The sequence below is a fragment of the Artemia franciscana genome, chromosome 15 (genome assembly GCF_032884065.1).
Source record: "Artemia franciscana chromosome 15, ASM3288406v1, whole genome shotgun sequence".
Lineage (NCBI taxonomy): Eukaryota > Metazoa > Arthropoda > Branchiopoda > Anostraca > Artemiidae > Artemia > Artemia franciscana.
The window spans coordinates 25,747,171-25,762,623 of NC_088877.1; the positions used below are offsets into that span (position 1 = coordinate 25,747,171).

A 15,453-nucleotide genomic window follows, 5' to 3' on the forward strand; every position below is an offset into this window, starting at 1 on the left:
ATATAACATACCCTGGAGAAATAACTTTCAAAAGATGTTTGTTTCAAGTTATGAACTTATCAAAAGATTGTTTCAGTTAATATGAGCTAGAGGCCATTCATGCGATGAAACTTACATAGTCTCTATTTATAACGAACCACAACGACCCTTTATATAATTGTAAAAATGTTGGTTTTATTTTGAATATTTTTTTGTTAATTATAAAACACGTCGATGTGACAAATTTCTGATGTTGATAACATAAGCTACTGCAGTATTATGGAGAAATGCAGTTTTCCGTAAAAAAATTGATTTTATTTAAAAATATTTTTTTTTAATTATAAAGGTTTTTGACTATGTCAATATCATTTAAAATGAGCCACCAAACAACTCTCTATGATCTTCCAGTGCCAAACTATCTGAGGAGAAATCTAAAGAAAAAAGAAGAAGATGCCGTATATGCAAAATATCATGGTTTCAGCCACTGGATTTTCAAGCCAATATATTTCCCTTGTTGTTCAAGCCAAGAGGCAGCAAGTTTCCTAGACAGAGTTTTCGGAAACAGCTGTTCTGATAGTGTACTTTTGTTTTGATCTGAATCTATTTTTAGGAGTTATGGCTTATTATGTTTCTTAGCATTGGACGTGATCGTCTCTTACTAAGTTTCTAGCTACCGCTGCGACCCGGATCATAATAATCTTTGAACCAAGATGTGTAAATTGAAACTAGGTATGAGAAAGAGACTGAAGTAATTTTGATAAAAGGATAAGGATAGTAAGTTGTGTCTATTCATAAGTAACAAGTGGCAACGCTATATCGTTTCCCTGTAGTAAAGGCCACAAGGTTTTAATGTTCTATTATTATTGTTAATTACTTTTTCCCCAGAGGCACTTCATATGGAAGGAGTGATCATACAAACTTTGACGGAGGCTCATTCGTTTAAAAACCAGAAGTTTTAGTACCTTTTTTGCGGTAAAAAGTTATCAGAGGGCAAACTAGCCCTCCTACTCTAAAGTGTATCCCTACTCTAATTGCCGGATTGGCAATTACTCAGATTGGAGGGCATCTAGCCCCCCCTCCGCCACCCATTTTCTTCAAATACATCTGATCGAAATTTTGAGATAGCAGTTTTATTCAAAATAGTCGAAAAATCAGATAAAAACTTTGGGACCGACACAACTACCCAGAGCCCAGGGTAGGGGGGGGGGGTAAGTGTTATAATCTACGCCCCGGTGGATCATAAAGTTCTGATGGAAGGGGTGGTCACACAATCTTCGAGGGCCGTGATTAGAAGTTGAAAGCTCTAGCTCTTTTTAATAGTTGAAAGTGATCGGAAGGTAACTAGAACCTCACGCCCTTTTCTCTAAATGAAATCGATTGATATTTTGAGTTAGCCATTTTGTTCAAAATAATCGATGCATCATGTAACAGTGCCTCTGGGGTGACGCAGCCCCGCAAAGCCCGTGTTCAAGGGTCGTAAGTCATCCCCCAGAGGCATAAAAGGTGATCAGAAGATAACGCTCCCCCAAGCCCTCTTTTATCCAAGTGCATCCGACCGAAAAAATCTTAGATAACAATTGCACAAAAAAAGTCCAAAGATTACGTAACGATATCAGGTTTTTGTGGAAGTGATGAAATCTTTGACCCTGTTTGTCGGAAAAATGCCCTTTTGTAAATATTATCTTCGATTTTTAAACTCTGGACAGATCAATTACTGCGTGACGTCCTGAAAGATTTCGCTAATTAATCTAAGCTTGAAAATACAGACGAGCGATGACCCATACAGCTTAATTTTACAGCCCGAAATGCAAAGGATGCTGGGTAATTTTAATTTCGACTCAACCATTCAGAGGTTCATAGAAGCGTTCGCAAAGATGAGTCTCAAAGTATCTTCGCTAATTGTAAGCTGATTTTCTTACAGTCTTGTTTTGAGCTTGAAGCAAATATAGTAATATTTCTTTATTTTATACCCTGACTTTTTGATTAGCCTAGGTAGGGTCTGAAGCCTAGAGAGAGGCTGAGATTAGATTGGCTTGGTATAGGACGAGCATCCTATAATAAGCAAGAGATCTTTCCCCCAGGGAAAGAGGGCGAAAAAGGGGGTTTAATCTTTATGGTGCCCGGTGCCAAGTAGTGTGGCACTTTTATACCACCGGAAGAGTACACTTGTCACAGAACCCTGACGGTAGTACAAAGCGCCAGAGACGGGATACGTAGAAATCCGTGGCGCTTGGAAGTTATCCTGACTCCTGAAGTACCGCCAGGTTACTCTAATAGAATTAGATATCTCGCTCCAAAAACTTCTAGTTCTTCTTTTAAGAGTCAAAAAGTGACCAAAGGGCGACCGCTACCCCCCTTTCCCCAAAGGAATCCAGTCAAAATTTTAAGAGAGACATTTGTTTCAAAATAGTCATAAGGCCAAAAAACTATGCTTCCAGAACTGAGCCCGGGGAGGGCAACCGGCGAAAGGGCTGTGACTTATGCAAGTGGCTTATTGTTACTTTAATACTTAGTTTACTCTGACACTGTGTTTACTTTGATGTTTTCTTTACTTTGATACTTGGTTTATATTGTTACTTTGATACCAATTTTGATACTTTGATTAAACTTTGATGTTGAAAAAAAAATGGTTTTGTAATAGATGATTTTGAAATATTTTCGACTTCGGCAATCAAAAACGAACAAAAACTAATTAAAAAAACTTGCCGAAAAAGAAGTAAATATTATATTAAACTTCAGATCATCAGAAGTAAAAATCTATAATAATTCAAACTCAAAACGACAAGAAATAAAATAAATAATCATAGCAAACAAACGCATAACAGGTACCAAATAAATCAATAAATAAATCTTAAGACTAGTAAAACAACAATTAAATATGCAAATCAAGCTTAAAACGAACAAAAAATTCTCTTACTATTAAGAGATTTTACTATTAAAACCCAAACGAACAGAAATTAAATAAACATTCACAGAAAAAAATATACAACATGTACTAACATAAATTAATGCTCCATTTTATAAGACCTGAACAAAAAAAAACGTTGTCTTTTTATAGTGAACGAAATAAATTTACAAGAAAGGCTCTATTTACTACTTTAGATTATTAATAATCTTTCACTTCACCTTTGTTAAATTTAGCTCTTTTATATTAATCATAATTATTAAAATAATAACGAAATTCATTTTGTATCTGGCCACAAGTTCTTATTATTTGTCTAATTTCTTTTGCAAATAATTAAATTTATTGTTCAATAAAAATTTTAACAAAATTTTAGAGGCACATAAAACTTAATGTGTCAGTAAGCCTACTCGGTTTAATTTTGAGCAGCAGTACAGAGAAAATACTTACCCTCATACATATAGTCAGGAATACCATTGAACACGATACCAATCCTGCCACTGCTCGTGATTCTCAAAACCTCAGATGTTGAATTTGCTTTATAGAAAATATCATTATGATAAACAATGACCAAACCATGCCCTGTTGGAGACCACATAGCCAGGCTAAGCCGTGGTCCATCGCCCGTTGCTGCAAAGCCATCTGCATCATTGTTACCGTCTGGAGTTACAGGTATTATTTGCCTAAAGGAACAGCCGTCTTAATTATTGGCATCAAATTGAATTATGCACGACAGTTTATTGTTATAAGTAAAGGGCACGCAAGAGCGTTGCCTCTGATACACACACTAAAGGATTTATGCCATCAGTGGGCCTGCCTACTGAAAGTTAAGTTTCTTTTCATCCTTGTGTGATGCTAATCAAATTTTAATCTTATTGCTTTCTGATATTTTTTTTTGCTGTCGTGGATCCAGCGGATGTAACAACAGGAAGTTTTGTTCCTTGCCAATTTTGTGGTCATCCCCTATTGCCGGTTTAAATCCTAGAAGTAATGAAAAAAAAACACCAGCAACTGCAAATTTGTCATTTTTTTGCTATGGCAGAAAACACAAGCATCAACCTTTACCAGTCACTAGTCAATCTAGTTTTGATAATAATGAGAAGGAAGCACCAATGAAAAGAACTAAGAGTGTTTCTGGCTAATCGTGCGTTTGATGAATTAAAAATCATCCTGATGTTTGCCGACAATTTCTAAGGTAAGGGAACAATTCGGTAACGGATAGCCAACTCTCGGATCCCACTTCTGATCTTCTGAGACCGGTGGTAGCTACATAGGTTAAACTTGCGGCTACAAAATAAAACCTAACTAAAGAAATCGAAAGTAACATTAATGAAAGACTCATGGTAAGTTTCTATGCAACTGGACCCTCGTGCGTCGGAGCCCAGTTGCAACTGAACCCACATTTAACTTAATCTTCGTATAAATCAATCCCCGTGCAACTCAGCCCAGCATGTACATACCTTCCTTCAACTGAACCCTTCTACAACTGAACTTGCGTGCAACTGAGTCCCTCCGTGCAGCTCGACCCTATTCAACTGAATCCTCATACGAATTGAACCCCATGCAACTGAACCTTTGTGTAACTCAGCCCATGCTCAACTTAACCCTCGTGCAACTCAACCCCATCCAACTGAACCATTATGCAACTAAACCCCGTGCAACAGAACCCTCATTTAACTGTCTAATAGATCTAAGCAAAAACAAAGAAGCAGATAGATCTATCGTGAATACTTCAAGTGATTAAATAAGAAAACTAGTTTTTTTTAACTGAAAGTAAGGAGCGACATTAAAACTTAAAACGAACAAAAATTACTCCGTATATGAAATGGGTTTTCCCCTTCGCAATCCCTCGCTGTTTACGCTAAAGTTTTTAATTGTTTTAAAAATTAGAATCAAACAGCTCGTGGTAACGAACTGTAGTAAGGAGCGATTTCATAAAATTTAGTCTTTGTCATCAAAAGTTACGAGCCTGAAAAAATTTGCCTTATTTTAGAAAATAGGGGAAAACACCCCTTAAAAGTCACAGAATCTTAACGAAAATCACACCATCGCATTCGGCGTATCAGAGAACCCTATAGCAAAATTTTCAAGCTCCTATCTAAAAAAATGTGGAATTTCGTATTTTTTGCCAGAAGACAAATCACGGGTGCGTGTTTATTTATTTTATTTTTTTCCCCCAGGGGTCATCGTATCGACCAAGTGGTCCTAGAATGTCGCAAGAGGACTCATTCTAATGAAAATGAAAAGTTCTAGTGCCCTTTTTAAGTGACCAAAAAATTGGAAGGCACCTACGCCCCCTCCCACGCTCATTTTATCTCCAAAGTCAACAGATCAAAATTTTGAGATAGCCACTTTGTTCTGCATAGTCAAAAACCATAATAACTATGTCTTTGGGAATGACTTACTCCCCCACAGTCCCTGAGGGAGGGGCTGCAAGTTACAAACTTTGACCAGTGTTTACATATAATAATGGTTATTGGCAAGTGTACAGTCGTTTTCAGGGGATTTTTTTGGTTTTGGGGGTGGGTTTGAGGGGAGGGGGCTATGTGGGAGGATCTTTCCTTGGAGAAATATGTCATGAGGGAACAGAAATTCAATGAAAAGGGCGCAGAATTTTCTAAAATTACTATAAAAAAAAATGAAAAAATAAACATGTAAAAGTTTTTTCAATTGAAAGTAAAGAGTAGCATTGAAACTTAAAACGAACAGAGATTATTACGCATATGAGGGGTTCTAAAAATACTTTAGCATAAAGAGTGAGGTATTTAAGAGGAGATAAATACCTCGCTCTTTATGCTATAGTATTTTTAGCAATTTCAACTTATTTAGTGTCAAGAACGAGGCATTAACGAGGGTACAAACCCCCTCATATACATAATAAAAATTAAAGAATATAAAAGTTTGTTACGTAAAATTAATTCTTAAGTTACGTATATTTTTTACTAATAAAAAAAATTCGTTAAAAATTAAATTTTATAGTTGCCTTTCTATGTAACCGAAAAAAATTGCATGGCAACTAGGCCTCCTTCCCCATCCCTTATTTCTCAAAATCGTCTGATCAAAACTAAGAGAAAGCCATTTAGCCAAAAAAGAAATTAATATGCAAATTTCATTTTAATAATTTATGTGTGGAGAGCCACAATCAAACATGCATTAATTCAAAAACGTTCAGAAATTACATAAAAAAAACTAGTTTTTTTAACTGAAAGTAAGGAGCAACATTAAAAGGGGCACTAGAACTTTTCATTTCCATCAGAATGAGCCCTCTTGCGACATTCTAGGACTACTTTGTCGAGACGATGCCCCTGGAAAAAAGAAAAAAAAAACAAAAACAACAAATAAAACACGCACCCGTGATCTGTCTTCTGGCAAAAAATACGAAATTCCAAATTTTTGTAGATAGGAGCTTGAAATTTTTGCCAAAGGGTTTCTCTTATACGCTTTATGCGATGGTGTGATTTTTGTTAAGATTCTATGACTTTTAGGGGATGTTTTCCCCTATTTTCCAAAATAAGGTAAATTTTCTCAGGCTCGTAACTTTTGATGACAAAGATTAAATTTGATGAAACCTATATATTTAAAATAAGCATGAAAATCCGAATCTTTTGATGTATCTTTTATCATCAAAATTCTTATTTTTAGAGTTTCGTTTACTATTGAGCCGGGTCGCTCCTTACTATAGTTCGTTACCACGAACTGTTTGATAAGTTTGGTAATCGCAGTGAGTGGTCTTATCAAGGACGTATTTCTGTGCGTGGAACTGATGCTGTTTCAATCACGATTACCTGATCAATTGATGACTTTTTATGTTGTTTTTTATATCTGTGGTTTAAAATTGTCTTGTTTTCTTTTCTCGTTTATTGCATTTAATCTCAGGGGGGTTTCCCCGAGCAACTGACATGCAACTGAATTTATGTGCACTAAACAAAAATTATACGTTCTAAGACCATACTGGCTATGCATGACGTATGAAAATAAGAAAGGAAATAATAAATGAAAATGTGTTTCATTTCATCTACGTGTTTTTTTCTTTTTGTTTCTTTTTTGTTTCTATTTGATTATCTATATATATAAAAATAAGTTGTTTGTTTGTGTGTCTGTCTGTCTGTCCGCATATGACGACTGAATTATTTCATCATATACCAATTCAAAAACGAATGTATTCAAGCCGAAGTAGCTGAGCTGGTAAAGCGTGATGTTCCAGGTTCTAGGTCCGAGAGGTTCCAGGTTCGAACCTTAGCTTTAGTATTAATACAAAAGAAGAAAAAAAAACTAAAAAAGGTAAAAACTACAAAAAAACTATAAAGAAAATACTAAAAAAACTAAAAAAGCAAAAAAACTAAAAAAAAAACTACAAAAAGGTAAAAACTACAAAAAAAGTAAAAAGAAAAAAAACCTAAAAACTAATAAAAAAACTAAAAAAAAACTAAAAAAAGAAAAAAACTGAAAAATAAAGGAGAAAAAGAAAACTAAAAGAAATAAAAATAAAAATAAAAAAACTAAAAAAGGTAAATGTATTCAAGCCGAAGTAGCTGAGTTGGTAAAGCGTTATGTTCCAGGTTCGAGGTCCGAGAGGTTCCAGGTTCGAACCTTGGCTTTAAGCTAAAAAATTAAAAAAAGGTAAAAAACTAAAAACTAAAAAAAAAAGGTAAAAACTACAGAAAAAGGTAAAAACTATAGAAAAAGCTAAAAAGAAAAAAAACTAAAATCTAATAAAAAAAACTAAAAAACTAAAAATTGAAGAAGAAATAAAAACTAAAAAAGGAAAAAACTGAAAAATAAAGGAGAAAAAGAAGACTAAAAAACTAAAAAAGGTAAAAACTACAAAAAAAAACTAAAAAGAAAAAAAAACTAAAAAAGCTAAAAAAGGTAAAAACCAAAAAAATAAAAAGAAAAAAAGGAAAAAAACAAAAATTTATTTCATCATATACCAATTCAAAAACGAATGTATATACAGACTGGGACACAGGGAATATAAATGACGACCGGGGCACTCAAAGAGAAATTACAGGCTGGGACACCGGGACACAAATGACGACTGGGACGTGTGTGTCGACTGACGTCATGTTTGTGTGTTGACACGTCATGTTTGTCGACTATAAATGACGACTGGGACACAGGGACACAACTACAACGGGGACGCCGGGGGGCACAGGGGGGGATATATAAATGAGGATGGGGACACAAGGAATGTTTTATTAGCAATCACCATCGACAAAGCTCAAGGGCAATCATTAGAATAATGAGGTATAGAACTGAATACGGATTGTTTTTCTCATGGACAATTATATGTTCAAGAGTCGGTAAACCTGACAATCTATTTATATGTACAGACAATGGGAGAGCGAAGAATGTTGTATATTCGCAAGTTTTACGTGGTGGGACACAGGCACACAACTACAATGAAGCGTAACTATTATGGCACGTAACGACTTACGCGCGCGGGGGGGGCTTTGGGGAGAGGGGGTGCGAAACGCCCCCACCAACTAGGTGTTGAGGTGGCGCGAAGCGCCACCCCAACAGCTAGTATTCTATATTAATTAATGTAATGTTTAGTCTCCCACCATCACAGGCCAAATCACATCACGGCCTTTGTGGGGGGTCTAAAGCTTTGCAATTTTTCTTTATTTTCTCTTAATAAACTGATTAATTGATTGGTTGATTAGCTTACTCTTTAACACTTACACTTGTAAGTGTTGAAGAGTAAGCTAAGATAAGCTACTGGAGGCCGTGGGGATTAATCAAATAGATATTAGCTCAAAGAAGAGCTATAGAGTTAAGGAAGATTATAGGAGGCACTCATAGGAACGATGTTAACTCAACAGTAAATTTCCTTTTTTATTTATTTTGTTTTATAATTTCAATAAAAAATACACCTCCAGTAAAGGACGAAAAGAGATTACACACGGGTGTTATGTAATGACAGAGGTAAACGTGGGTGTTACACAATGACAGCATACACGTGCTATGTTACGCAATGACAGTGCGCATGTGGAATATTGCGTATTGGTACACATCTCGGTATTGCATGATACTTTAAGAGATTTTTTCTTCGGAGTTTCTTTCTCTTTTAAGAGTTTTTTCTGGGAATCCTTATGTTCTAATGACTTTGTCCCCATTAGGATTATAAAGGTTCATTTCTATCCAATGGAACTACGCTCTAGAAAACTGGACGAGCTTCTATTTCTAATATTATGATTCTGGAAAAATATTCTACGAATTAACCAACTTCATACGTGGAGAAATCCCTTGTTCTCTTATGCTAGAATGATTAAGCTAGCGATCTTCACTTCTTAGAGATATGATCTTAGCATCTCGGAGGGTCCTTCTTAGTGAATTTCTAAAAAAAAATTAAAGAAAATGATATAAACTTTTTCAAATCATTGAAGAATCATCCTTCTTAGAGCTTGTGTAGAGATGTTTTCTTAGAGAATGATCTAAGTTTGCTTTAAAATATTGAAAAAAAGGGACACAAGATATGTGACTTAATTTTATATTTTTTCGGATTAAACATGTAATTTAACGTATGTTGTAGGTCCTCGCAAACTTCCAACTTGGTTCATGTTGCAGCATCGGGTGATTTGCAGGCCAATACAGTAACAGTCATGTTGGATTATCAATTGTCAAATCATCATCCCATAGCCTGCTCAATCACTTTGCCATTTTTGGTCATTATAGTTCATCTCTTGGTGCTTCAGCACCTCTACACCGTCATTAACAGTTGAAAATTGATCAAGCGCCTTTTACTGTGTTGGTAGATTGACTTCTGGAAAATATAAGCACTCCTTTCTATCACCCGGTGTAATTGGATGTTAGGAGTCCCTCTGGAATTGCTCCACTAGGGTCCAATTGGAATTGGTTTCTTGGCCCCACTGGAATTGGATATTAGGGGGGTACTGGAACAGTTAAATAGGGGTTAGTCAGACACATTGTCACGGTGGCGTAAATACACATAGCCATGGCTCAAAGAAACTTAGCATTTCCATTAGAACTTTTCAGAAATAACTCTTAATATGGTTCAAACATATCTCTAATAACAACCCTTCTTCTCTGGGATAGGTTGCAAGGCCCTTCCCCATTAGAAATGCTCACTGGGGAGTGGATCAGCCATTGAGTGGTACAGGCTAGGAACTGAGAGAATGTAATACCAAGAAAAATTAAAAAATATAGAATTAAGTCACATGTCCTGTATCCCCATTTTCCAATATTTTGAGCAAACTTCGATCATTCTCTAAGAAAACATCTTTAAAAATTCTCTAAGAAGGAGAATATGCCTATGGTTTGAACAAGTTTATATCATTCTCTATGAAAATATCTCTAGAAATTCTCTAAGAAGAACCCTCAAAAATAATAGGATCATCTCGCCAAGAAGTGAAAAATCGCTTTGTCTGGATTTATAACACCCTTCTATAGCATTACTTAACAAGCAGGTGCACTTTAAATATAACAAAACTCTTATAATCGGTTTTCCCTCACCATCTTAATTATTGCAGTCATAGGAAACACATAATCGATAGCTTAATCATTCTAGTATTTATCATTAGAACATAAAGGCTCCCTGAAAAAAACGCATTTAAAGAAAAAGGAACCCCGAAGAAAAAATCTCTGAAAGTATTATGGAAAACCGATGTATTTACCGTCAAAACGTAACATTCCACGTGCGCGCTGTCACTACGTAACATAACACATGTGTGCTGTCATTACGTAACACCCACGTGTGCCCCCCATCATTGCCTAACACCCACCTGTAAGTTTGCGTTACATCCCATGTGTTGAATAGTCATTATGTAACACCCCAAGTGTGCGCTGCCGTTACATGACATCTCACATGTGCGCCACTATTACGTATCACCCATGTATGTGCCCTCCTTAGTTACAAGCGGGTATTTCCCCACGGGGCTCTGAAGCCTAGCATGGCATGTGAGATTACGTCATTCCCCATAAATCTACTAAGTCACACAAGATTGCATCCCCCTCAATTCCAATTACGTAATATGCACCTGTGTCTCTTAGAAAAAATTCCCTATGACGTAACCTGCACCTGCTAGCTGTCGTCAGAACGAAGGGATAGGGATGTGTCTAGATCTATTGCTGTCATGGAATCCAAGGATAGGGCTGTCGTTGAATTCAGGGATAAGGATGTTGTGGAATTTCGGAATAAAGATGTTTTGGAATGGCAGGATAGGGATTTCGAGAATGGTAGGATAAGGATGTTGTGCAATCCAGGGATATTTGTGTTAAAGAATCCATGGATATGTGTGTCATCAACACCTATAACGTAACAGACACCTGTATCCCTTAGAAAACACTCCCTATTAGGTAACAACCAAACCCTATTAGGTGATATGCAAACTCTAGTACGTAACATGCACCTGCATCTCTTAGAAAACATTCCCTATAACATAACATTTGTCTGCTGGCTGTCGTCGGAATGAGGGGACAGAGATCCGTTTAAAACTAAAGCGGTCATGGAATAAAGAGATATGTGTGTTGTGGAATGGCGGAATAAGGGTGTTTTGGAATGGCAGGATAGGGATTTCGAGAATGGTAGGATAAGGATGTTGTGCAATCCAGGGGTATTTGTGTCATAGAATCCATGGATATGTGTGTCATCAACACCTATAACGTAACAGACACCTTTATCCCTTAGAAAACACTCCCTATTAGGTAACAACCAAACCCTATTAGGTGATATGCAAACTCTATTACGTAACATGCACCCGCATCTCTTAGAAAACATTCCCTATAACATCATATTTGTCTGCTGGCTATCGTCGGAATGACGGGATAGAGATCCGTTTAAAACTAAGACTGTCGTGGAATAAAGAGATACTTGTGTTGCGGAATCGAAAAAGGGAATACTAGTCTTGATGTTCGGTACCTGCGGTGCTTGGCAGTGCTTCGTTTGGCGATCTCTTCTATTTCTAATTGATGTGTGTGTGTGATACCCTACGGTATCACATAAGTCATGGTGTACACACTTCTTTTGCTGACAATACAGCATTTACTGTTTCCACCAAGTCAGTTCATAGAACTTTGGAGAAAGCAAATTGTTTGCTCAAGTGTCTTCGTGCTTTCGTGAGTGTCAAAGAAGGATTAATACAAAAAAAACCTACTTTATGATATTTAGCAAAACTATCTCCCTATTGCTACTGGATTTTGTGATCGTATCGATCTGAAGCTATTCAACAATTTTACGACCTCTGTTATCTAGGATTCCATGAAAAATACAATCTTATTTGGACAAAACATAGAGATATAGTATCAGCCAAAGCTTCTAGAGGTGTACGGGTAATCTGAAAACTGAAGCATACATTTTCAGTCCCAACCCTGAAACTTATATAGCTCCGTTCTTAAAACCTATGTTGGGTCCTGGTGCTCAAAATGGGTTAGGAGCTTCACAATTAAAAAGAAAGAATTCAAATAGTTCAAAACAAAGAAATGAGAATGGTCAGCGAGTTACACCAATTTGGAAGTACTGCTGTATTAAAAAAAAAAACATGGTTTTCTGATTGTTGGACAACAACGAGACAACCAGCTATAGTTTTTGTATTTCAGTGTTTGAAGAAGTTATCCCCTGAATAGTTTTGTAATATGTTATCCCAGCATTCCAATTTCGATGAATACGCTACTACAAATGTTGACCTATGCGGCTCCTGAAAGTAGACACTTACTTACTTTACTTGTACTTGCTGTGGGACCAGACGTGAATACCTCACCCGGTATCTAGAAGAATCCTTATGGTGACTCCCATTTGTCTCAATGTACCAGCACTTCATGAAACCGGAGCCAGCAGCTCTCCCACTTTCTGCCAAGCTTCCGAAATCCACCTATTGTATGGACGTCTTTTCTAACAGTTACCGACCAATTTTTCAACTGACCTCCCGGGTGTCTTCGTCAATCTGACAAAGGAGCAGCTAAGAGTACTTGTTTGCTGACGCAGTCATTGGGTCTTCTCAGTAAATGGCAGAGCAAACGCAATCTTCTCTGTTAAATGATCGTGGGTGCGGGCTGGATGTTACAGCAGCGGTGACATACATCAGTATTTGAGATTCTGTCTGAATATCGAATTACAAGGATTTTTTGTAAACATTGTCGGAGCATGGAATCCTCAGGATTTTTCGTAAACGGACACTCAACAAAGTGGAATTTTGCTAGGGTGAAATAAATATATATCTATCTAATCTAAGTTAAACCAATAGTTAATTTCCTATTTTAGAAAAACTCTTGTTAACTTCATTAGTTTTTTTGTCTAAGCTAGAAAAAATATTTTTTACGGCTTATTATAAGAATTATAAAGCCTAAAATACTTAGCCTACAGAATTTTTCTAAATTAAAATTTTTTGATGAATGGATTGAGCGAAGTCCCTCTTTTCCTTATTCTTTCTGTTAGTCTTAATTTTCTTTTGGCTTCTCAGTTTTGCATGGGGGAGGTTATTCCAGAGAGTGTTGTTAGGATGGAGGGGAATATTCTGAGAGAATTCCCCGAAGGGGATTTTTTACGGGAGAAGAAATGTAGCATTTGCAAACAAGTGTGCTCGTTTCCTCCATAGATACGCCACTACAAAGTAAAATCCTAGCGTACCTGATCAGTTCAGCTCCCACCCTCAAATTCGCAAGCATAGACGTTTGGCAACTTTTTTGTTTTACTCACAATGACTCCCGAACCCTTTGATCAATAATGCGTGTGACCTGACTTCGGTTTCTTTTGCTGAAAATGACTTATGACTTGACTTGAGGTATGACTAATGACTTGAGGTATGACTTATTTCAGGATCATTTTGATCAGCAGTACGCACACCTTGTGTCAAACCTTCTTTGGCAAATAATATCAATGCTCATACTCTGACCCAATTTGGTAATGAATGTATACTTTTCGTTTTCGTTTCCTTTTAGTCAACTATGTGTATGCTCCGTATCTAAGTCGATTTGGTGAGTAGTGCACTAACTGAGGTCCTTGTTTGCTTACCCGTCTAACTCGTACTACGTGATCATAAGGATGTTGCACCTCTGCTGACTTGCAATCATTCCCTATAGGCAATAGTTTGTACGCTCCTTCTTTACCACCTGTCTTTTGTTGTAAATATGCTCCATGTTTGACCGAATTTGGTCAACGATACGTATACTTCATCTTTGACCCCTATTGGTCAACAGTGTGACCCTTGTGGGGGGGGGGAGTCGAACGCCACTAAAGGGTCTCGTATCGTCTACCCCTTGATAAATACTATTACAATTTCGTATCCGATCCTTTTGGTTGGGAAAGCAGTATGACTGTCAAAGTTTAAACAAACTAAGTAGATATTTCTTTTTTTAGTTACGTTAGATTTATATTTTATTTAATACGAATGGGTTTTTTTAGCTTGGCTACCACAACCCTAAGGCTGCTGGTGTGGTATGGGAGTTTTAAGTACTGGTATATTAGGATAATATTAAACGAATATTGTTTGATTTTAACCAAAGCTGCTGTTCAGTTAATGCTCAACCTATTCACAAGAAAACTGAGGGCAGTACCTGATTGTATATATCTAAATTCAAACGAATCAAACAAATTCTTACAAATAGTGTTAAGGAACTATGCTTGAAAAAATATGCAACTAAATTGTCAAATTTCAAGAATTTGGCAAAATTGGCATAATCTGTCAATGATTATATAAGTATTTTATTTAGTTGCAGATTTTTTCTGCAACTAAATAAATTTTGTTGCTCTGGGGAGTATATTTTATTCACCGCTAGAACATCCAGTCATCATCTCACCTAACATCCAGTCATCGCTTCTTCATCTGCTAGCCAAAAATAAACTAAAGTGTGTCCAGATGGTCGTAAATCGAAGGAGGGATCTGAGCTAGTGCAGGGATCCTAAACAGGATTGATCAGCACATTTGTATCGAAGGAGTGATAAGACAACCCTGTTAGGCAGAGAATTTTTGCAACTATTCAGTGTCAGAAATTGCAAGGAATAAATATTTTGAGCTGCTATGACCATTTAAAACAGGACTGATTCCCTTATCACCACTGAATAATACTTTTATCTTCTTGTGCACTACCTTTATCCTAACTCTTTATTTTGCGTAGTAACCAAGTTTTTTTTCCACTTTAAACCTGTGAAGGAATATACTCTGGATAATCGTCTCCTTTCATCGTCATTCTGAGAAATAGAGTCAGTACTAGAGCGTGGAGGAAAAATAAACATTCCATTCAATTGCCTCCGAAAGCTTTAAACAATATGCACGAACGGTCTACATCTCGTTGGATAAAAGCTAAATATTTTGATAAGAAGTCTACTTACTCAGTTTCCACGTCGAATGTTCTGTATCTTGCCTCGAAAGAATAAGAACTGACCTAGAAATATTAAAGGACGATTCGTTACGTTAGCACACTGGAAAATTCTAACTAATGTCAATTAGATTTTACGTTATTAGATTTAACATTAGAGGACTAATGTTACTCTGTCAATTAGAAAAAGCTTTCAACAAAACTATTCAAATAAACTCCGTCGAACAGATATACTTATTCTATATACATCCAACCCAAAATAATATTCACTTAAAGTACAAAGGCAATAAAAATGAAAA

General features: G+C 36.4%; 1 protein-coding gene across 3 annotated transcripts in view; it reads right to left on the reverse strand.

The window, feature by feature from the left end:
- Positions 1-15,453, reverse strand: part of LOC136036251 (inactive dipeptidyl peptidase 10-like) — a 209,248-nt gene that overhangs the window by 101,993 nt on the left and 91,802 nt on the right. For all 3 annotated transcript variants that reach the window (XM_065718370.1, XM_065718368.1, XM_065718371.1), the window contains 2 exons: positions 15,168-15,220; positions 3,332-3,564 (listed from right to left, as the gene is read on the reverse strand). In XM_065718370.1, coding sequence (XP_065574442.1) covers positions 3,332-3,564; positions 15,168-15,220 — 286 coding nt within the window. The remainder of the gene's footprint in view (positions 1-3,331; positions 3,565-15,167; positions 15,221-15,453) is intronic.